This window comes from Seriola lalandi, unplaced genomic scaffold (assembly GCF_002814215.2).
Source record: "Seriola lalandi dorsalis isolate HSWRI2012SDOR001 ecotype SW California unplaced genomic scaffold, Sedor1 jcf7180002054524, whole genome shotgun sequence".
Lineage (NCBI taxonomy): Eukaryota > Metazoa > Chordata > Actinopteri > Carangiformes > Carangidae > Seriola > Seriola lalandi.
The window spans coordinates 2,554,518-2,578,113 of record NW_019525077.1 but is presented as its reverse complement, the minus strand read 5'-3'; the positions used below and the strand labels follow the sequence as shown (position 1 = coordinate 2,578,113).

General features: G+C 37.7%; 1 protein-coding gene across 1 annotated transcript in view; it reads left to right on the top strand.

Annotated features, from left to right (window-relative positions):
- Window positions 1–22,107, top strand: part of rasef (RAS and EF-hand domain containing) — a 23,249-nt gene extending 1,142 nt beyond the window's left edge. Inside the window, exons 2-19 of the mRNA XM_023414301.2 lie at window positions 992–1,291; window positions 3,666–3,995; window positions 8,885–9,031; window positions 9,332–9,422; window positions 11,186–11,281; window positions 12,371–12,448; window positions 12,603–12,718; window positions 14,744–14,812; window positions 15,007–15,073; window positions 15,382–15,470; window positions 16,169–16,463; window positions 17,128–17,268; window positions 18,094–18,244; window positions 18,369–18,450; window positions 18,720–18,834; window positions 19,364–19,471; window positions 19,664–19,740; window positions 20,446–22,107. Of these exons, the coding sequence (XP_023270069.1) occupies window positions 992–1,291; window positions 3,666–3,995; window positions 8,885–9,031; window positions 9,332–9,422; window positions 11,186–11,281; window positions 12,371–12,448; window positions 12,603–12,718; window positions 14,744–14,812; window positions 15,007–15,073; window positions 15,382–15,470; window positions 16,169–16,463; window positions 17,128–17,268; window positions 18,094–18,244; window positions 18,369–18,450; window positions 18,720–18,834; window positions 19,364–19,471; window positions 19,664–19,740; window positions 20,446–20,548 (2,455 nt within the window). The 3' untranslated portion in view covers window positions 20,549–22,107. The remainder of the gene's footprint in view (window positions 1–991; window positions 1,292–3,665; window positions 3,996–8,884; window positions 9,032–9,331; window positions 9,423–11,185; window positions 11,282–12,370; window positions 12,449–12,602; window positions 12,719–14,743; window positions 14,813–15,006; window positions 15,074–15,381; window positions 15,471–16,168; window positions 16,464–17,127; window positions 17,269–18,093; window positions 18,245–18,368; window positions 18,451–18,719; window positions 18,835–19,363; window positions 19,472–19,663; window positions 19,741–20,445) is intronic.
- The last annotated feature ends 1,489 nt before the right edge of the window (window positions 22,108–23,596 follow it).

Below are 23,596 nucleotides of genomic sequence, written 5' to 3'. Positions count from 1 at the left end.
GAAGAAATAACCATGTTTACAGTCTGGTACAGCTTTGGTCTCTATAGCTAATTTCTTCCTTCGTGACAAATGTATGGGGGTTTAATTTTTATATAACTCACTCTTTTAAATCTTATTAAGGCTGAAAGTCCTGCATAATTGAGGGCATGCCACTTGACCGAGAGGTGGGGGAACATATGTTTACCACAAACGGGCATGAAATGAAGTCTCAGCTCCACACACGCCCCACCTCTTTGCCAATTTAGGATTAGCCGGGAGTTAGGCGGAGTCAGGCATCACAGAGGCTACATCCATCTTTATTTACAGTCTATGACTTGTTTAAATAACAGTGTGAGACAATGAAAAATAATCTAGAAAATCCAGTTAGAGGGGCAGATTAATGTGTTTAAAGGTGTAGCCTATCAGATGCTGACACAGAAAAGGGGGAAAATTATCATGGCAGCAACTATTTTATCTTATTTCACAACGAAACTGCAGAAACATGGCACTCACATTACAATGTAATCCATCAGGAATGTCCACTTGTATGGATGTGATGAGCACCTTGACACATTATGTTGAGCCACTTTTTGCTGGATGACCCTGTAGTTTTTCACGCAGGGCCACTGATGTTCTGAATGCAGCCTTAATCAATTACAATTTGTTGGGTTGTGTTACCTTTTTACAAAGCTGGATAACCAGCCAGGCAACTACCCAAGATTACCCAAGAGAATAGTTTGATAATTTAATTAAGTAATTCAATATAGACTCAGAAGAAAAGGGGCCACATGTACCTTGAGGCAGTATTTTAATCAACTGTTACATCTTGTTTTTTGTTCACTTTTGTAGAGTTATGGTTACAGATTCTCTCTCCTCCTCCATTTGTGTTTGAGTCTAATTCATTTATATATGTCAACAGCAGTCAAAATGTTTGAATAAGTCTGACATAGGAGTTGACCTTATGGTTTATCCAGAGAGTAAAACATTGACAGTTCTGGGTTTTGTCGTTCAGCCAGCCACCTCCCTCAACCAGGACTATGAGCACAGAGGAGCGGAACCGGCTGCGCGCCCTCTTTCAGGCCTACGACACGGACAACTCCGGGCGGATCGAAAGGGAAGAGTTTCTCACCATCTGTGCAGAGCTGCAGGTGCCCGCAGCAGAGGGTAACCGTATATTTGACCGGCTGGACATCGACAACGATGGAACCGTCACCCTGCATGAGTTCATCAGCGGTTTCCATGATCGCTACGGAGAGGACAAGCAGTCCTCGAATGAAGGATTTTCAAAAAACGAGGAGCAGGTTATAACTGGGTGAGAGATGGACAGTCATTTGTGCTATTTTAAACATACACGTAAGTGCAGAGCCTAGTAAATTATAGGGGATGTACTCTGCACGGTGCAAAGTACAACATATCACTTATCACTTACGGACAGTCCTATTCACAATTTATATCAATAATATTGTCTGATCATTAAACAACTGTAATGCTCAACTGTATGCAGATGACATGATTTTATATTGTTGGGCAGATTCTATACAATTGGCCATTAACAATCTACAGCTTTATTTGAATGCTTTTCAAGAGGCACTCACTGATTTTAAACTTTAAACACTGACTTTAAATTTATCTTTTTAGAAAATTTCAGATGAGCACTTTACTCGGTAACGAAACTGAAATAGTCCTGCATTATAAATATTTGGGCATCTGGATCAATGATGAATTTACTTTTAAAGTTCACATCAACAATCTGTTTAAAAAGAAAGCTGCCAATGAATCTTGGCTTCCTGTATAGAAATAGAACCTGCTTTCTACGGTGGCCCTGAAAGCTCAACACTGCAAAACACATGCAAACTTACAAAACACAAACAAATTCAGAACATCTTCATCAATTTGACGACGCATGTGATGCAAATACAACACAACCAAAAACACAACAGAAGTGTTTCCAGGGGACACAAAAAATGTATGAACCCAGCTGGGACGCACTTGCATGGCTGTATTATAATATTATAATACATGTATTGTAATACATCCATGGACTCTTGTTGTTCAATGCTTTTGACTTCAAAAGTCCCAAATCATTGACAACAAGCCCAGCCAGTCCCAAGTCCCAGCCAGGTTTATCACTTTTTGTCTCCCCTGGAAACACTCCCATTGTGTTGTTAGTATTTGATATAATATTTAAAAAATTGAATATTAATATTAATATTGTGTTAATTGTGTTAATAACACACAATATAATATAATATTGCAATGGCAGATGTTAGGCCTTGTTTTGTTTCATCTGGTTGTCTTTTCACCATCCATTAAGTGTATTCGTTCATTTTGTAAACTTTTGTACAGTTATGGTTACAGACTCTCTCTCCCCCTCCACTGGCACTTGTATCTCAGTCTAAGTCATTTACCAAAAAGAGACAAAACACACAATTAATAAAGTTATTGATGAGTTTGACATAGCATTTTTTTTCTATAAATATTGCGACAATATTGTTATTATGAATTCTTTTGCCCACAATTATTGTAAAGTGAAAATCTGATATCATGACAGAACTAGATGCAACATCAGCTGATATTGTAATTGCATTAGATTTATTCTTAAATAAATCTGCATGTCATCATTGTAGGCTATTAATTAGGGGAGACAACAGGTTGAATAGAGGCCTACAGTGTATTTTAGTAGTGGTTCAATCTGGGCCTGCATAGCCACATGATGCTATCACCTTTTAAAAACAAAGGTGTGGGAGAGAGTCCTGTAATAGAGTAAAAATTCATAAATATCAAATTCAACATCTTTCTTTCTTTTGTTGTAAATACAAGTAAAGTGGTACCTCAGAGTTACAGGAAATGGGTCAGTGCCAATTTTAAAACAGGACCTTTGGTTTAAACAGAATCCACAGTGTATATGTTTATGGAGACAGATGATGTTTTGGATAGAGACAGTAAATAAGTTGAAACAACTTTCTAATGTCATTGTACTGTTAAATTGCATGCAGTGCAACATTGTGGTGTGTTGATGTGTGTACATGTGTGTATAAGATGTCTCCTGCATACTACAGGCTGAAAGATTACACAGGTTGAAGATCTTTGATTCATAAAGTTCATTCAAGCCATCACAGACTATCATCCTCTCCCCACAATGAAAGCACTTTCATTTGGCCTGAAGCCCAAACCTTTGTGGTTAAGGAAAGAGAGAGAGAGAGAGAGAGAGAGAGAGAGAGAGAGAGAGAGAGAGAGAGAGAGAGAGAGAGAGGAGTGAACACACTCACACACACACACACACACACACACACACACACACACACAGGTGATGCTTGGCGCGTTACCTGAGTCAGACGCAGCAGCTGTTCTGTTCCTCTAACACTGGCTGCCACAAGCCAGACAATTATTTAGTGAAGACAGAGGAGTAGAGGAGTAGAGGAGTAGAGGAGTCCATTCGATCTACTGAGCACTGAAATCGTTTAAAATGGATGAACTTGATCAGATTTTTGTAGGATAAAGCCAAACAGCGGCCGAAATGTTAGGATAAGTGCAGACAAGTCTGGAAGTTAGGAGTTAGTCATACTTTGTGGTTTCTCGGTGTCCAGAGAATAAAACACTGGCAGTTCTGCGTGTCGGCCTCTCGGTGGTCATCTTATATTACTGAAACGCCTTTTTGTTTTTTTTTTGTTTTTTGTTTTTCTTAGCCGGTCGCATCCGTCAATCAGGGGCATGAGCGCAGAGGAGCAGGACCGGCTGCGCACCCTCTTTAAGACCTACGACGTGGACAACTCCGGGCGGATCGAGAGGAACGAGTTCCTCACCATCTGTGCGGAGCTGCAGGTGCCCGCGGCCGAGGCGGACCGTATATTTGACCGGCTGGACGTCGACAAAGACGGAACCGTCACTCTGCTGGAGTTCATCAGCGGCTTCCACGACCGCTACGGAGAGGACATGGAGCTGGAAGGAGGAGACGTGTCCGCCGCCTGGGAGGATTTCGAGGGGAGAATGGGCGACCAGTCCAAGTTCATCCCCAGGTGAGAGTTCACACCTGTCCGCTGGCTGTGCAGCCAGTAAAGTTGTAGCCTACCAATAGGTGGATGTGTTTAATATATGGAAATCCTCAGGTGATATGAATGTGTCCAACAGTGAGCACATTGTGCGTATAGATGATAGTGATGTTAATGATCTTCGCAGGGAAATTCACACATTATACAGCCTGTTACCAGAGACGGCTCTAAAGGAAATGAGAAATTCATGAGAACAGTAGCTAAGCTGTGGGAAAGTTGGAGTAGAGATCACATTTCAAACTTTGCTGCTTTGAATAACAGAGGATGAAAATGATCTGTGAGTCTTGTAAATGTATTTGTCCTCAGTGTCTGTTTTTCTTTATACCCCAAAGACAGGTTTTCATGTTGACTCCACAGCATGTGAGGGTGAATAGCAGAAATGTGTCACGTTTCTAAGTCATAGGCCTCTGTGAAAATGATACCAGCAGGTGATCAAAAGTTGAAACAAAACTGCTAAACATTAGCTAGTCCTATAGCTAGTACTTTTTAACTGAGGGGATTTTCTGCTTCTGTGTTTTATATGATTTTAAACTCAATATATTTGGACTGTTGAGGATTTAAAACAAGTCACTTTTGGTAAACTGTGGTGGACAATTTCCACCATTTTCCAAACCATTAATCAAGAATATAGTAAACAGACGAAACATTAATGAAAATAGTGAATTCCTGCATATCTAAAAGATTTAAAACTTAGAGATGTCTGATTAATATGGAGAATAACTGTTGAAAACATCAAAATCCTTTTATCTCCACTGGTAAATATCTTTTCACAATAACAGTTCTAACAGAAACTAAACATAATCTTTATTGATAGCTACATCTATCAATTAATTAAACGTTTTGTTAAATTTTTGTGTGGAGGTAGCCCATAGGTGCAAATCAAAACAAAAACAAAAGAAAAAAAAAACCTTTATAATTTTAAAACTGTACCTGTGCCGACAACAGTATTTGTCATTTGTATCGGAGCTGGAGCCAATTTAGACCCTTAACAACAACCATGGCTTCTGTTCACTTAATGGGATCATGCTGTTTTGTCACTCATGATTCTCTTCTTCTTTCTCTTCATTTTAGGTATTAATGTTATCTTTAGGGTTTGAGAGAGAGTCGAAATACTAGAGCTGGCTGATATGGATGAAATCATATCAGGATAACAACAATATCTTATCAGTAAATATAATGATATTGCAACCTTCCCTGTCTAAAGGAAAAACCTCAATAAGTCATTTTATCAGTTTTCAACTTCAATTTTCTCAGACTCAAAACAACATGATTATTCAATCACAATGAAACTCAATAAATGATCATGTTCAACGACTCCCCACCATGTAGAGAGACTGTATATGTGTATTGCATCCAGCTGCAAGTCACTCAGTGCTCACTTTACTAAGTATAAAGACCAGTGTGTCAGCAGCTTCACTACACATGAGAGAAGGCATTTCTCACACATTTCTGTGGAGAGACTTAGCGGAGAGGAAATTACATTACAGTTAATCATTGTCAGGCAATGTCAAGCCCTTGACTCACATAATAAAATTTGGTATCATAATCATTAAGTATCTGTGAGGACAGTATCACATTACAGTAATAGACTCTGCTCCACTGAAGTATTGGAGTATTACTGTAAGGTGTTTATCCTTCATCATTGTGTTTCTCCACCCTAAACAAGTGCCATGTGAAATGAAAACCAATGAGGAATTGATTTTATCAACAACGAAGCTCAGAGGGAAAAAATAATTTATTTTTAAACTGAGACGCACAACTACAACGTCAGCCTGCCACTGCTTATTGCTATTTGCAAACTTACCTTTGCCTTAAAAAATGTTGCATTATTGTCTGCAGCAGATAACATAATTTGTCCTGCGCTTTAAGTTTTTAATATACACTAGGTCTGCCAGAGTTTTCTCTGACAGGTCTTTCAAGTTTCTAGATTCTCCATGAACACGTGAGTCACTGTAATGTTCTGAGTTTTTATTCCTCAGAGTATCAACACTTTATGTTTTATGTGATGTGTTGAGAGCTAAAGTTTGTCTCCCATGAAACCTCCTGAATCTTTGTATGAAAGGACCTTCTGACTGTCAGTATTACAAGTAGAATAGATACTGTAAAGCCATAAAGCAAGGCAAGGCAACTCACATTAACAGCTTGGTGTTTGCTATATGAGCCAAGCCCATCTCTAATTCATCTGATCTATGTAATCTATTTATCTAATTCACTCATTATCATGTTTTTTAATTCATTCCATTTTTCATTTTTATTATTTCATATTTATTCAGCTTTTCACTCACATGTCTTGACAGTGCAAATGTGCCTTGGAAAGAGCTAAGCATGTTTTTTTTGTTTCTGACCAAAATGTATCTGAAGCAACAAAAATGTGTTACTTACTGAAATCTATAAATCATTATACACATTCATAACCTGTATTGTTTGACAAGATAATTCCTGATTTACATTAAAATTTAGCAATTCTTTTACCTTTTATTTTAGACAACATCTTCAGCTTCTTTTTTCAAAATAGGGTTCTGTTCTTTGTTCCTGGGTTTGGTCTCAGCACCAAAAAACTCAGCCTATGGAATTGGTAGTATCAAAAATTCAACTGGTAACGTGTGTGTGTGTGTGTGTGTGTGTGTGTGCGTGTGTGTGCTTGCGTGTATGCATGTGTGTGTGCGTGTGTGTGTGTGTGTGGCCCCAGGCCTGGCATGGGACTCGTCCTCGCGCTGCTGTGCCGTAGCATCAGAACATTGATTGTCACAGTGGTACTGTCTGTTAAATACATTCTCTTATGCTCAAACAGTTAGAGTCACTGCTGCAACAGTCAGCTGACAGATGACAACTTAGAAAATGTAGTACACAACTCACTTCAGACAAGTGTCTGTTTTTTCAGGGGTAGAAAGAATATTTTGTGTTATTATGGGGAAGAGACATCAAGAGCAAAAAAATCAATTAGTTCATAATTTTATTATGATGAAGGCTAAAGTAATGAGTTGTGTATTTTGTTTTATATTATTCAGGCTCTCAGCTGACTGAGACAGTGACTTAAATTATAAGGGATCAGGCTGTGCACTGAAATTCCTCTGCACAAAATGACTTGAAAGTTACTCTCAGTGCTTTCCCCATTTAGTTTTGTCTTACATTTGTTTTTAAATGTTCAATGAAAGATGTTTCTGGAAAGTCTGTTGAATATAGCACACGTCTCTAATTTGTCTGCCAGATAGATGAAAGTATGGTTATGAGTGCACTCTCCATCATCAAACAGCAAATGATAAACATCTCCTGAATGGATCAGAGACAACCTTTCAGTTTGTGCTTGAATACAGGGGAGCTGTGTATAGTAAATGCAAATGGCAAACAGAAAAAAGAGCCAGGGTAGCACAGGGGGCAAAAAGAGAACAGAAAGCCTGGTACTACATAAAAAGGCTTTATTTGGGTCCAGTAAAAGTATTTCAGTACTTTAGGTTTTGGGGTTCGTGGGCAGAAAGGGCAGCAAAGTGGTCTTTTCGGCAGCTTTAGATTATGTCAACTACTTCTTATTAAATGCTTCTGTTTATGTCTGTTTATCTCTGACCTTTGCCGGTCTGACGTTGGATTTGTTTGTGTGTGTTTCTGTTATGATCGGTCTGTGTGTCAAAGCTTATGACACTGCATCAAGCTGTGTCACTGTGAGTTATTGACAGACCGACAGCAGAGTCTATATGCTCAGGATTACAGCCAGTCCGTCCTGTCAGAAGGCAAACACTCACACTTATATGACCCACTTTTACCTTTGTGCTGTGACGCAGGACACTCTGTCACTGTAATGACTTCAGGGCGGCGTACACTGGATAAACTGTGTGGTTAAGTTTTTCATATTGAGGTTAAATTACACACTGACACATCCTCATGTGATAGAAACAAACTGCATGGTGTGTCACTGGCAGACAAGGTGAAACCAAGAGTGTGTCAAAAGTAACAACCAGTTCTTCTGGTTTGTTTCAAATTGTATTTGGGAAATTAAAATGGAAGCTTTTGCATATTTATCAAAATTCAATGTATTTGACTAAATTACCAAATGATTGGTTGTACATATAAAAATGAGTGACTTATGCAGCATATTGTCTTCCAGAGAAACAAAAACAACAAGGAATATCAAAATAAAAATAATCTTTGGGCACCAAAACAAATATCATTTAAAGTTATTAACTGCTGGAAGCTTGAGAAAAGACTCTCTGAAGTGTTTTTTTCTTCAGGCAACCAGAAGAAATGTGTCCCCTCATCAAATCACTATTAATGGAAAGCATGCTCTTATTTTGTTAATAATTTTTGGTTTTATTCAAGTTGTGCTGCATTTTCATTGGTCTGTTTCAATAATGATACTCCAAGGCTTTAATCCTTTTAACTTCAAGTAATCACAAAAATCACAATCCAATAGCCAGAGTAATTATAATTCAGTCAGTTTTAACTGGTTTGATTCAATGACATGAGAATTTCTTACCTTGAAAATACATACACAGGAAGGTGCAGATCAGTGTGAGCTTCAATCAAGGTCCAATAAAATCAGAACATGTTCACACCATGTTCTTTCACCTCACCTAATGTTTTGTGTTTTGTGCCAAAGGCAAAGCGTTGGGTGATGTGAATAAAGCATAGTGTGCTGTGTGCTTCAAGGACTTTCACCTGTTATCCACCATCCACCAATTGACAAATCTTCCCACAAAGCTGACATTTCACTTGACAGTTGAATGCTGTTAGTTTCAGACCCTGAAGTAAAAGAAATAACCAGAATTCTTCTTTAATTCTCAGGTGTTTGTGTGGGAAACAGTACAGCTGACTTTTCAGTATTACAGTTCAAAAGATGATGTCAAATCCTGATTTTCTTGCAGGCATGAACAAGCAGCAACGTTGTACCAGAACATCAGCTTGACTGAGCCCAGACTGATTCCTCAGTTTGAAAAAGTTGTCATGAACTTCACCAAAGAGATCAAACAGCAAAACTCAGAGATGGAGAACCTGGCTCTCGCTATCAAACGGTGAGAAGCACACCCATGCAAACACATACACACACACACACACACACACACACACACGCCCTTTGCATCTTTTAATGGTAATGAATAAGGAAGGTTTTCATCATTGACATTGATGTTAAACAGCATTGAGGATATTTTATGTTAAATTCTGATTTTCTCCTACAGTCCAAAAACATGTAGGCCAGGTAACTGTGACGACTCTGCCATTTGACCATGTGCAGGAAAAGCCAGTGCACAGTAGATGATGGATGGATGGACGTTTCTGGAGTACAGTAACATTATCCTGTTGTTGTTTTTCAGAGCGCAGGACCAGGCATCGATGCAGCTCAGTGAGATGGAGGAAGAGATGGACCAACGCATTCACAATGCAGAGAGGAAAACACGGGAGCAGGTGGGAAAAACTCACACACAGAAGACCCCCCTGAAAATTCAGATGTGCACATATACATGACTTTTTTGATTTTGTTTTAATATTGCAGGCTGGTTGCTATGATGTGTTTCTGTCTTTGGAGTTTGTGTAGGCAAAGCAATAAGCAGGGTGCGTTTGTTCGGCTCTTCCCTCATGTCAAACAAACATACAATATCGGATTACTGGTCCAAACTCAGACACGCCTACTGATGTGCTGGATTTCACAACTCTGTGGATCTCAGATGTAAAAAGTAGAGGTGCTGGAGCATGTTTTATAATCCAAGATGGGTTGAATTCACCTTTTAGACATGAGCTACAGTATTTTGCCACATGTTTAAAGCCTGATTGTTAGCCTGACTGTTATGTGGTCTAGGTTGTTTTTTTTTGTTTGCGTATCAGTAAACTGTAGTGAGTGTGTAGTTATAAAATGAAGTATGGCTGTGCAGCAGCATTTTTCTTAGCTCAAAGATATTTATAAAGAGATCTGGTGAGTAGTTCTGCTGTCTTGGTTATCCAGTGAGGTGTAGGAAGGGTTCATGTTGTCATCCCAGTCTCAGTTTTTCAAGATCAAAATGAGAGAAGTAAAATTAAGGACAGGAATTGCAGAGCCAGACCATTTATGCAATTTTCTGTGTTGCTGAAACAACAAATTTATTTAAACTGACAACGTTTTGATGACAGTCTCGATGAGTCTTTGTCGGGTCAGAATGTTATTGTGTGTTGCTAACACTGGCAACAGTATTGCTGACATTTTAATACTGTAACATAAGTGTTACAGTAAGAGAACATAAGGGCTCCGGGTGCTCCAGCTTCCTCCCACAGTCCAAAGAGGTGCAGGGGAACTGGAGACTCTAAATTGCCAGTTGGTGTGTAAGTGAGTGTGAATGTTTGTTTGTCTCTATTCTCTATATGTCAGTGCTGTGATGGACTGGCGAACTGTTCACGGTGAACCCCGCCCCTCACCCATTGTCAGCTGGGAATGGCTCCAGCCCCCCTGTGACCCTTACAACGATAATTAAAATAGCTAATGGATGGATGGACGGAATGAACATTAGTTTCCCTATTTGAATTAAAGTTAGTTTTGTTGCCATGGCAGCCTTTGTTTTTAGCTGTTTGATTTTTCTCTATTTCCAGGAATCCATGTGAAAGAAATTAAACAGTGTAGTGTGTATAATGATAAAAGTTGATAACAGTGTTTGGCTTTCCATGAAAAGTGAGAACAACTTTAAGGACTGACTGACTTTTTAATTTATATTCCATTCATTTTATCCTTGGTCCTGCTGATTCCTCAGAGCTTTTTAACACCTATCTGCACAGGAACATAAACTCTGTCTTATCTTTGTCTTATCGCTGTGCCTGCTTGTGTGTGTGTGTATAAACTTATGTAAGTGTACTCCACTGACTCAGGAGCTGCTGTTTATTTTGTCAAAGAAAAGTACACAAAATTAGAGGGCACCTGCCTGCATTCTGTCACACTGTAATGTGCACACACTCATGTTTTGACACCTACAAGAGAGGAATTTATTTTTGGAAGCTGCAAATAGACAGTTGCTGATACACTTATCAATTACCTTCATCCATATTTCAAAACCTGTTCTGAAATAACACAGATTGTCACAGGCATGACATAACTATAGAGAGAGCACACACACACACACACACATTTACACACTTTCATAAAATAAAATCACAAATGTTTTATCTTACTGCAACTAATATTTTGACGTATGTTTTTGTGTTTGTAGGAGAAGAAGCGAACAGAGGATGCACTTAGCGAGTTACGAAGAAGTTATGAAATTGAAGTGTGTGAGCTTCAGTGTAAGATCCAGAAGATGCAGATGGTAAATTTTTCCCCTCTTTGACAGCTCTCCGGTTTGACTGTAACATACCATCAACACCGTCGGTCAATACAGACTCCTGTTGTCATCGTACATTTGGATGTTGTTGCTCAGTTATGTATATTTGTCTTAAATGAATCAACATCACACCACCACCATGACTTGTTTTCATGAACAGCCTATAGATGATAAGCAAAATATGTGTGGCATTTATTTAATTCACATTTTAAAACCAATTGTTCATTTTCTAATTTGATTTATTTTTCTTTGTCCTATATCTGTATTATATTATTGGAAATAAATATGCAAAAACATTGCAACAGATCGAAGTCTTACATAATAAGCAATTCAGAAAATACAGTGATTTGATGCATGTTTTACTTTTGACCTATTTGACCTATTTCAATATAAAAAAGACTCTTAAGTTAAATATACTGTACGCATTTAGAGAAAAAAAACACAGTTGTGCTAAACGTCCGTTATGAATAACACTGACTGCATTCACAAAAAGTTCAACCAAGGCTAATTTATTTGGCCTCATGAAAACACAAATGTCAGCTGAGCCAATAACCTTCACTTGTTTCCATAGATTGAAACTGCATTAGCATGGGAAGGAGGGGAGATGTGGGGGCTGCAATCAGAGTAAAAGAGTAAAGAAATTTTGATGAAAATAGTTTTAACAGTTTCTGTTCAACTGCTTGTGGAAGCATTATTATGTTGTAGATCCAGTGTGAAAAATATTTAAAAATTTGAGCTATAATAGACAGTATGATTTCCTACCTTAAACACTTGCCATGACTGCGAGCCTTCACCTCAGCTTAAAGTTCAGAGGAGCTGCTCAACATAAAACAGAAATAACATAAAATAGTAAATTTCTTCTCTTTAAATTATCCACAACCAACTAAAAACATAGACTAAATGTAAAATAAAGAGAATCATCCAGTAGTAAGAGTGAGGCTGCACGTTATCTGTACATCCACAGGTGTGTTTATGCAGACTCTACACTGGTTTTTATGCTTCTTGTTATTTTGTTGCATCACTGTAAGTGTAGTCAAATGACCTGAATCCAAAACATGTGAACTTGTCCATCAGATAGAAGAGAGGTACAAGACGATCACTGTGAAAGATGAGAGCCCGGCGTTGAAGAAGAAGATCAATGAGCTAACGCTGGTGAGGCTGAATCTGCATGTTGCTGTCACTGCAACAAAGTTTTGTTTGAGGTGTCAGAAGCATTTTTTTTCTTAAAGGTCTCTCTGCTTGTAGCTTCACACACGTCCCACATTTTTCTCTTCAACACTCTTGCTTCTTGACTTTCTCTGTGCAGGACAACCAGCGGTTAAAACAGGAGCTGTTGAGATCTCAGACCAAAGTTGCCTGTCTACATAGTGAGATGGACTTGCTGAAGACGGAGATAACCGATCAAAGCATCAACTCTGAGCGGTGAATTTCTTATAGCTCGGTTTTGCCTCCTTGCCCGTATGCTGTGTGCTGATGTGTGTATGTTTATGTTGTTTAGATCATTTTTCAGATCACTTTCGGGGTATCTGACTGGATTTATCCTAAATCCTGCTGCGAGTTTCCGCAAGGTGCAGTGCTGTCTAACAGACCTCAGCCTCATGTTTTATTAGTCTGATTTTTCTGTAGCTGTCTGTCCTGATCATACAAGGAGAAGGAACGAGGATTGTTACATGAGACGCGCACTCTACACACCATCTCCCTCTCATTACACACACAAACACACAACACTTCACTTTCACTGAAACCTTTGAAAGTGTAAACCTAGAATTACTGGAAACATGAAGTTGTAGAGCAGGTTTTTTGATGAATGTGAACTTAAGAATAATGAATATTTGCACTGTGTTTTCCACCACACTTAAATTTACATACATTTCAAACCTATTTTTAATTTAAAATGCATTTGTTTTAGAAGAGTCAAGTATATCAATCTGGGCCCTGAACAAACAACCCGGCTGTTGAGAGATTTTGTTGCACAGGGACAGAGACATACTGAGAGAGACAGAGAGATGCCTGAGAGAGAGAATACGCCCCCCTCCGACCCGTTCATTCCCTTGGGATGTTTTCGTTTTGTCACAGCTGAAACAGGATATCCTGGAGCAACATCACACACACAATAATGTATTCAGAAGAGTCACTTAGCAACAGAGCCACCAGCAGGCTAACACTCCTCCTGCTAGGACCTTCTCATCATGTTGACATTTTCTGTTAGGGTTATGCATAAATTAGGTGTAATGTCTTTCAGTAACCAAGTGAATCTATTGCTGTACCAGATATGAAAAAAAGGAAAACAGTTCTCAGGTTTACATTCATATACGTGCATCTCCAAAGCACCGACACTGTGGTTGAATCCAGAGCGTCTTATATGGAGTGGAAGTGGATACTCTGGCTGAAGCAAAACAAACCTTATAATTTAAAACCTCATCAAACAAATGACATGCACACAAACAGCGTCATAAACACAGCAGAGTAAAGACTACAGAATTTATTTGTTTGGATAGTATAAATGTTGAATGTCTGCAATCTCCCAATCAATTCCATTCAAATCTCCATACAGGTAGGCAGCGACAGAGCGGTACAAAGCTCCCTCTCCTTCCCCTGTTAATCCTTAAATTGGTGCTTTTCATTAGTGTCTGCCAGATTTACCCTCTTTTGCTCCCATTGCCCCCTGTCGCGCATCTCCCCTCTTTTATCTTTCTTTCCCTTGTCCTGTGCACGAGGACCAGGGCTGTGTAGGAACACCTGATTTTTTTTTCAGCACAAACACACACAGAACGGACAGGTGGAGATATGAGGAGATATTAACTGAATTTGATTTTTTTTTTTTTTAAAACTGTATAATATTACAAACGCTTACTCTACCTTTAACAATAATTCATATTAAACAAACAAAGGATTTGATATAGTTTTTTTTCAATATATCCTTTCAGCAACTGGATCAGCTGTTTCCATGAGATCTTGCAGGTTACTCCAAACAAGATAAAATTCAACAGGGGTTTCTATAAGTTATACATAATTTTTCAGTAGGAATGCAGGAACAATTCTTTAAACCACAATGATACACAGGGAGCATTACGATCTTCCCAAGACTATGCAGTATACTTATTGTCTGCTGTTATCACTATTCTGAGAAATATTTTCATAAAGGCTAATTATTCACTAAAAGTTCATATTTTGACCGAAGACTCTGACAGAGATTTGTGGCACAAAATGATGAATATTGAGTCAATTTCTTAACTTTGTCTGTTTTAAGTGTCATCTTTTATTCATCAGTTCAAACGTACAAATTTTAACCTAATCACTGTATTCACTGACCAACTGTGTTTTTGTAGTGTAGTGCTCCGTTCTGTGCAGGAATTTAGGCATAACTTTAGTTGATTAACAGATGCCTTTAATTTCATATTTATATTCAAATTGAATAAGTGTGTTTATGAATGTGTTTTGCTGCAGAGACGAGGAGCTTGTGAAACATTTCACTGATGAGAGAGACATCCTGGAGAGTCAGATTGATATTCTGCAGTAAGTTAGACAGTAACACACACACACACACACACACACACACACACACACTGGCTATTGAGGTTTTTTCAATAGAGATGGAGAGATATCTTACTGCACCCTTAGATTTCAAAAATGAAAGGAAATTACACATAAGAAACAGATTCCAGAATACAAAGTAATGATATTGTTTATTTTTCTGTGTGTGTTGATAGGACAGCCAACAGGAAGCTCCATGACACCAACGATGGCCTGAGGGCCACTCTGGAGAGGATCACAAGAGTAAAGCTGCACAGTTAATAAAAATAAATAAATAAATAATCAAACTTCAAAAAGTAGTTCAGTTTTACAATTACAAGAGGCTGAAGTTGGGGTGGTGGACTTCAACCTATTTATATAATTTAAACACTGGATAATGATTCATGGGACCGACAGATGTTTAACAGTAACATTTCAAACGAAAATGTTGTATTATCAGAACACTGTATCTTGAGTGACAATATTTAGCAAAACAATGACAGTATGACTCTGTGTCATGAAACACAAACAGAAACACTGGAAAACTAATTTTTACTGGTTGTGTGTTACAGTCCGGCACCAGTGAATCACCAGCAGATATGAAGAACAGAGGCAGAAGTAAAAGCATCTGCCACGGATCGCCATACACCTTCATGAACAGGTAAGACCAACAAACAATGCAGGTGATTGAGGCTATCACTGCTCTATTGATAGTATGTAAGTAGTGAAGTGATATACTGTGATACACTATTATATTTTCTTAATTATCAGTTTAATTGTTCCTAATGGACGGAGTCTGTATTACTGAGCACTTACATTTATGTTTTAAGTATTATTTTCAGTTGCACCAAGAGCAGAAGTTTATTGTTAAGTACTAGATTTAGGATGATTAACTATTCAGCAGCTGCAGGGTTTTGAGCGACTTGCACCTTCAGTACAAATGGGATTCAGTCAAGATGCTTTTCCTTGGAATTTAAGGCTTTTTTTCCCTCCTAAAACACACAACTGTCTCTTTACACAGCAGCTAAGTAAATGTTGAATATGCTGTGAGATATTTATTTAAGGTGCTGTCCAAGCTGAAGAGCTCACAAGCTGAACCATATGAGGATGTGCAGCCACCCAGTTATTACAGATTACTGTATGTTAAGCAGGTTTTTGCATCTTTAGTTGAAGGGGAACAATTGTGTTTTCTTTTATAGTGAATGAATTAATAGTGTGTAATGATGAAAACAAAACTACTGCACAAGTATGACAGTTTGTTTTTTTGTAATTTGGTCAAACAAATCTCCCCCACAAATAGACAACAGAGGCTTTGTGTTGTACAGTATCTCACAAACTATTTCCTGACCTCTTCCTCAGGTTCTGCCATGGTATGGACGATTTACCTCTGTTCACCAAACGGCCCAGCGGTGACACCATGGCCCTGGCCATGTGTGACCCAGGCCTGAGGCGCAGACTCAGCAGTGAGTGTGAGGAGGACAGCCTGCCTGAGATCTACATGGACAGCGGCCTGTCCACACTCAGGGGTTCCCATGGAGGCTACGACTCCGAGCAGGAGGTCAAAGGTCAAGAAGAAGAGGAGGAAGAGAAAGAGGAGAAAAAAAGGGAGGATGACAACAATGATAGCATGATGGGAGAAAATTCTGACACTGAGGTGAGACAATAAGAAAGTCAAACAAATAGACATACCTGTACATGCACATATATAAGCATATATATAGAGGCTGAGGGGAATGCAATTAGTTTTGCAGGCGTTTGGGTATAAATAAAAACAAATTGAAATTTTGACTTGATGATGGTGCCAAATGAAACATCAGGGGACATTCCGTGGCAATCCATCCAGTTGCTGATGAAATGTTTCACTCAAAACCAGAAAATTTTACCTCAAGGTGACACTAGGGGAAAAGTCGGAGTATCACCATCGTCAGTAGGATTTATCCTCTGGGGACTATTAACATCTATGCTTATTCGTCCAATAGTTGTTTAGATATTTCTGCCAGGACCAAAGTGTTTGACTGACCGACCATCAGACTAACATTGCCATGCCATCAGCACCTGCCGCTAGAGGAGTGAAACAAACATATGAAGAATATTTCATACAGCTGCACATACTTTTATATGGTCAAGTGAGTCTTTACCACTAGATAATAACTTCTTTTGTATAACAGGGCTCTCGTTTCTAGCTTTCAACAACTTGCTCATGTCTACGGCGACTCTAAAGGTTGTAATTTTGCGAAGAAGTCTGAGTGATAATGTGAACTCTGTGTCCGAGTAGATTTTTGGCTTTACTGTTATGTTAATGTTTGCCTACATCATAGCCAGCGGAGACACAGGATGGTGAGTCGGCGTTTGGGTCGGACAGCAGCTCAGTTTTGGACTGGAAGCCGTCTGAATCCATTAGTGTCACCACAACACCAACCCCGACAAAACGAAAACCCCTCAGTGCCAGCACTATGAAGGTAAGAGAGAGACGAAGGAAAAGAAAGAGTTGGAGATTATCTAGTGGCAGATGAAAAAGAGAGATATGTGTTATGCATAGCTTGACTGAGGAAGGACAAGTGGAGGAAGACGCCACATGCATTGTTGAGAAATTATTTTTTTCTGTTATTTCCAAGCTCCAGTGCAAAATGTCTTGACAGTTAATGGTGAGACTTGACATTATTATTTATAGATACTATTCTTTATGATTTAGTTGATTTAACTGAACTTTTGCAACTGTCATGTCCAAATTTCCAATATGTATTTTGAACTAATGGTCAGATTTTCATGAAATTTGCGAAGGAGGATGAAGACAGGATGAATGTCAACCCCAATCAACAGTGAACTAGAAATACATTTTGGGATGTGGGGACCTTTACATTACAACACATTACAACAAATTAAGATTTTCATTGATTTCATTGCCTTTCATCCTTTCATCGCCTTCCTCGGGACTGACTTTACAACTTTATGTGTATGTTCCTTGCTAATGGTGCACATTTCAGTCTCTGGCTGCTGCTGCTGCTGTTGCTGCTGCCGGGGCTTTAGTGTCTGTTTTATTTAATTTTTAACCTTTCTTGACCCGTAGTGAGACATAAATCCCGCATCATCTCCGAATAGAGCTGATGATGAAGAGAGATATGAATAAAAAGAAGAAGCAATTATAAAGTGGTCAATGTCAAAGACTGAATTAATTTAACTTGAAATAAATGTGCAGAATACAAATGCAGTAATCTATCGTATCAGTGCTGCATGAGTGCCTCACTCTCCCTTATCTTCATTCTGCCTCTCTGTCCCCTCTCTAGAAGGAGCGCAAGAATAGCATTGACCTGGGCTACATGACATCAGAGAAGGCATTCAGGATCGTGTTGGCTGGAGATGCTGCGGTGGGAAAGTCCAGCTTCCTGTTGCGCTTCTGCAAGAACGAATTCAAACTCAACTCCAGCGCTACTCTGGGTGAGTTGGATGAATTAAAGCCAGCTTTTTATAGTCTTTAGTTAATCTAACGAACTCCTTTTTCTTTTTTTTTTACCAGTTTAGTAATGTGACATGTTTGATTGTGACTTCTTTGTGTGTTCAGGAGTGGATTTCCAGATGAAGACAGTAATCGTAGATGGAGAGCCTGTTTTACTACAACTATGGGACACTGCAGGACAGGAAAGGTGTGTGTTTGTGTGGGTGTGTGTATGTGTGGATATTTACAAACAGAAGAGAGATGAATTTTTCATTGATTTCTTTGTAAAGCTAAAATTGGATTGTTTTATCTGGTATGTGTTTCTAAGACATGTAAATGAAGCTTATTAATTTACTATTATGCACACACAACAGGGCATAAGTGGACATATTGTATTTATCCTATCACAACAAACAATTAATCTTCTTTCTAAATTGAAAAAATAAAGGTTTGTGTGTATCTTGAACTTATCCTCAGGTTTCGCAGTATTGCAAAGTCTTATTTCCGCCGGGCGGACGGAGTGTTGCTGCTTTACGATGTCACCTGTGAAAAGAGCTTCCTTAATGTTAGAGAGTGGGTGGACATGATTGAGGTAATGCACAACTTTCCTCTACAAAAACATTACTGGCTGACACCATCTGTATTACAGTAGTTAGCAAAAGGAATTACAGACTTCTGCAGAATAAAGTGAAGGTGATATTCATTCATCTTTCTGTAATACCAATTTGTTTTGGCAGCATGTGTTTTATTATAAGACACTGGAGAAGTTAAAAGTGTTGTCACATGTTAATGTGAATATCAAACTAAGTCATCTTGCTTGTTTCTCTCTTTTTACATGCAGCAGATGTGTAAGTGTTGGTGTAAAGCATATACTGCAGTCATGTTGTGGACGTGTTAAAATTTCTGCTTGCAGTACAGTATGTGTTGCACTGTGTATACACTGTGGTGCTTAATGTCAAACCAATAGCTCTTGTCTTTAATTGTTTGTTTTTTTTTTTTACTTTATGCAGTACATAGAATCTATAATCACCATCCTGCAGAATATGTCCAATACAGCAGTGTATTTTATAATTTATATAATCTTTTTTTTTTGTTTGATTGTTTTTTTTGTCACATGGCAGGATTTATCGCACGAGGATATTCCCATCATGCTCGTGGGTAATAAGTGTGATCTTAGACAAGATGGAGTTAACTGCGTTCCTACCAGCTATGGAGAAAAACTGGCCATGGTAATTACAAATAAACACCCACTTATCTTGCTATAATCATAAAGACATTTCAATGACCACATAACTGAACATTTGTAACACCTGGTACATATCCACACCCAACTCTTATTCTTTTTTAATCCAAATGTAAATCCAACTCATAACCCTTAATTTGTGATTAAGGATTCATGATTTCCTGTCTTTACCCAACAGACATACAACACTCTGTTCTGTGAAACTAGCGCCAAAGATGGAGATAACATCCTTGAGGCTGTGCTGCACCTGGCCAGGTGAGACAACTATTTCAGTCAGCTGAATGTACAAACCAAAACCAGCAGTTGATGTTTAACAATGTTTCCAATGTTTTGAAGGCAAATTATCTTCATGAGTTAGTCTTGAAAACACTGAGGAGCTTTTAGAGTTTTACATCACAGAAGACAGGTGTAATAATAGCTGGTGCATGTGAAGCAGTTTATCTTACTTCTAATGTTATGTTTTTCTAGGCCTCACTCACTTTCCCAGAGTTCGGGTCATAAAGACAGTCACAGTGTTATGCAATAGGTTATTGTTTCGCCGCTGTTATGGGTGATAGTGGACATCTGGGGACACTTTTAACTTTAACTTATCGATAAAGATGTAGCGAAATCATAAACTGTCCAAATCCAGTTCTAGTCAAGGATGAGCTTAGTAGGGGAAATTCCAAGACACATGCGCATATGTGGGTATCCACTGGAAGATGCAAGAGGTGTGTCTATGTGGAACAGACACACACAACAACAGGAAAGAAAGTAGAAATATGCATGTTTATAAGTTCTCCTCCAGCCTTACTTTGCTCGAGACCTGTAAACTGTAAGTTCTGCCCAGCTGAAACCTGTCACTGTGGCTCTAATAAGATCAGGTGGTTGACGAGGACAAGTGATTGGCAGCAAGAAAGCATATAACAACACTATAAAATGCTTAAGTGTGAATCTATTGTGTTTCTTTTCTCTCCACAGGCAAGTAAGAGAGCAGGATACCTTTGATGAAAAGAATCGTTATCAGTCGCTGCCCAGCTTGGATGCTCCCAGGAGGAAACCAAACTTCTTCTGCTGCACCTGATCAAAACTCATCAGCTCTGGGCCTGGACATCTGACTTAATGTGAACTCAGTATAGGTGGAACAAGAAGGAAAAACTACTGCAATGGGAACAAATCATCATTGTGAAACCACAAAAATTTAACGTATGACCTAAGTGAGCAAACAAGTGATGTGGGATCACAAATATCCACAACTTCACATTACTTTAAATTTTCATTGTTATTCAGGGTTATTTAAAACATAATGTACTGAGCTGCATTTCAGCCACAGCTGGATGATTTACTGTTCTGTATTTTATGAATTTGAGAATGTTTAAGTCAGTGTAAACTTTCTTGCCATGTGACAGTTATGTTAATTTTTTTTATTATGCTATCACACATATTTGTATAAGTTCCTTCCACATATGTGATATGAATTGTACAGTTATCCCAGACTGGCATGGTCATGAAAAGAGAAAAACAGCTGTGAATTAAAATGTGTGAGAGTGATCTGAAAGTGAAGCTGAACATATGAGCATATTTTTGAAGTGACAGTATGTGATGCTGACAAATAACTGCATGTGATAGAGCTTATGGTTATAGTGACAAACAAGAGAAATAAGAATAGATTCTTATCTGGTTATGCTGTTAACTGTGGCACTTATCTAAATACTTCTGAGCTCAGTTATCATCAGTGTAAGTGAAGATGGTTTGAAGTGACATCTGCAGCATGTTGGTAGGCTGGGAGGAAACTGAAGTTGAAACCTCAGACTTTATTGCAAGTGAACTGCATCGGATGCCGACATGGAGACACTGAGAATTATGGAAAAAGTTGAAGCAAGAAATGCTCAGCCTCGTCTTTGTTCCTATATGATGAAACTTGGTGCAGTGTTTAATTGTATGAGACTTTATGCTAATGTAACAACTCATCATCTTTATTATATTACCCACAGTGTTACAATTCTTCCCACCGTGGATGACTTTGTGTTATAGATTTTATTTTTTTGAACCTGATATAGCAGATCATTTTCAATTTGCACAAATGCTTTAAATAATGGCTGTCACTGTATCATCTGGTATGAGTTATGAAAATTAGGTAAGCATAAAAGAGAGAGATGGCAGGAAGCAGAGCCTTTATGTTTATCCCTTTGTTACAGTACACGTATGCATTTCTGTTTAAATGTGTACATGTCAGCTTGCCAAATTGTCACTACTGATGTTATACAGTCTGTCTTATTGTTATTTCTTTATAATAATGCCATATTACCCATATTATCAAGCTGCCCAGGGGAAGTGTATAAAGTCAGTATGCTTCAGATGAAATGCTTGTTGGAGTTTCAAACAGCATTTGAAATGCCTCCCCACAGACCTTAAATTGGAATTGGTGGGCTGTGTCTGACAGTTTCTCTTCTCCAACTTACTTTATTGAATTTCCAAACAAATAATATATTAAATAACAAATTTAATATCAGTCTCATCAGTTTAGATTTTGAATTGATGCAGAGATGAGAGCTGAAAAAAGTGGTGTTGCATAGTTACTGTATGTGGTATATATATACATATATGTGATACTGTACATGAAAATAAAGTGAATGAAATGAGGCAATGATTTGGGTAACCTTTTTTGTAACTCAACACTGACAACCTGACAACCACATTAAAGTCTTATTATACAAAATGTTTTAATACCTTACTATACTATGACTTTTAATATGCATTACTATATTATGACTTCTTAATACTTTAATATACTATGATGTTTTAATGTTGTACTATAAAATGACATGTTAATGCCTTACTGTACTATGACTTTTTATGCATTACTATACTATGACATTTTTATGCCTTACTACACTATGACTTCTTATGCATTACTATACAATGACTTTTGTATGACTTACTATACTGTTACTTTTGTAGGAATTACTATATTATTATATATTTATGATGTTTATTATGCCTCAGCATACCATGATGTTTTAATGATGCTTTTTATGCCTTACAATACTATGTGGTTTTGGTGACATTTTAATGACATAATATACTTTGTTGTTTTGGTAACGTTTTTGGAGCCTTATTATACTATGACGTTTCTATGACTTTTTATGCATTACAATACTATGTAGTTTTTATGTTTTTTTATTCCTTGCTATATTATGTCTTTTTTATGTCTTACTATACTATGACGTTTTTATGATTTTTTATGCCTTACTATACTATATGACTTTTTATGCCTTACTATAATATGACTTTTTATGTCGTGCTATACTATTATATTTCTTATGACTTTTTATGCCTTACTATACTATGAGGTTTTGTGACATATTATACTATGACTTTTTATGCCTTACTATACTGTGACTTTTTTATGCCTTAGTATACTATGACGTTTTTATGACTTTTTATGGCTTAGTATACTATAACGTTTTTATGACTTTTTATGCCTCAGTATACTATGACGTTTTTATGACTTTTTATGCCTTACTATACTTTGACTTTTTATGCCTTAGTATACTAAGAGGTTTTGATGAATTTTTATGCCTTACTATACTATGACGTTTGTAAGACTTTTTATGCCTTACTATACTATGACTTTTTATGCCTTAGTATACTATGACATTTTTATGACTTTCTTTTCCTTACTATACTATGACTTTTTATGCCTTAGTATACTATGACATTTTATGACTTTTTATGCCTTACAATACTATGACGTTTTTATGACTTTTTATGCCTTACTATACTATGACGTTTTTATGACTTTTTATGCCTTACTATAATATGACTTTTTATGACTTTTTATGCCTTACTATACTATGATGTTTTCATGACTTTTTATGCCTTACTATACTATGACGTTTTTATGATATTTTATGCCTTACTATACTATAACGTTTTTATGACTTTTTATGCCTTACTATACTATGACTTTTTATGCCTTACTATGCTATGACGTTTTTATGATTTTTTATGCCTTAGTATACTATGACGTTTTTAAGACTTTTTTGCCGTACTATACTATGACATTTTTATGACTTTTAATGCCTTACTATATTATGTCTTTTTTATGCCTTATTATACTTTGCCGTTT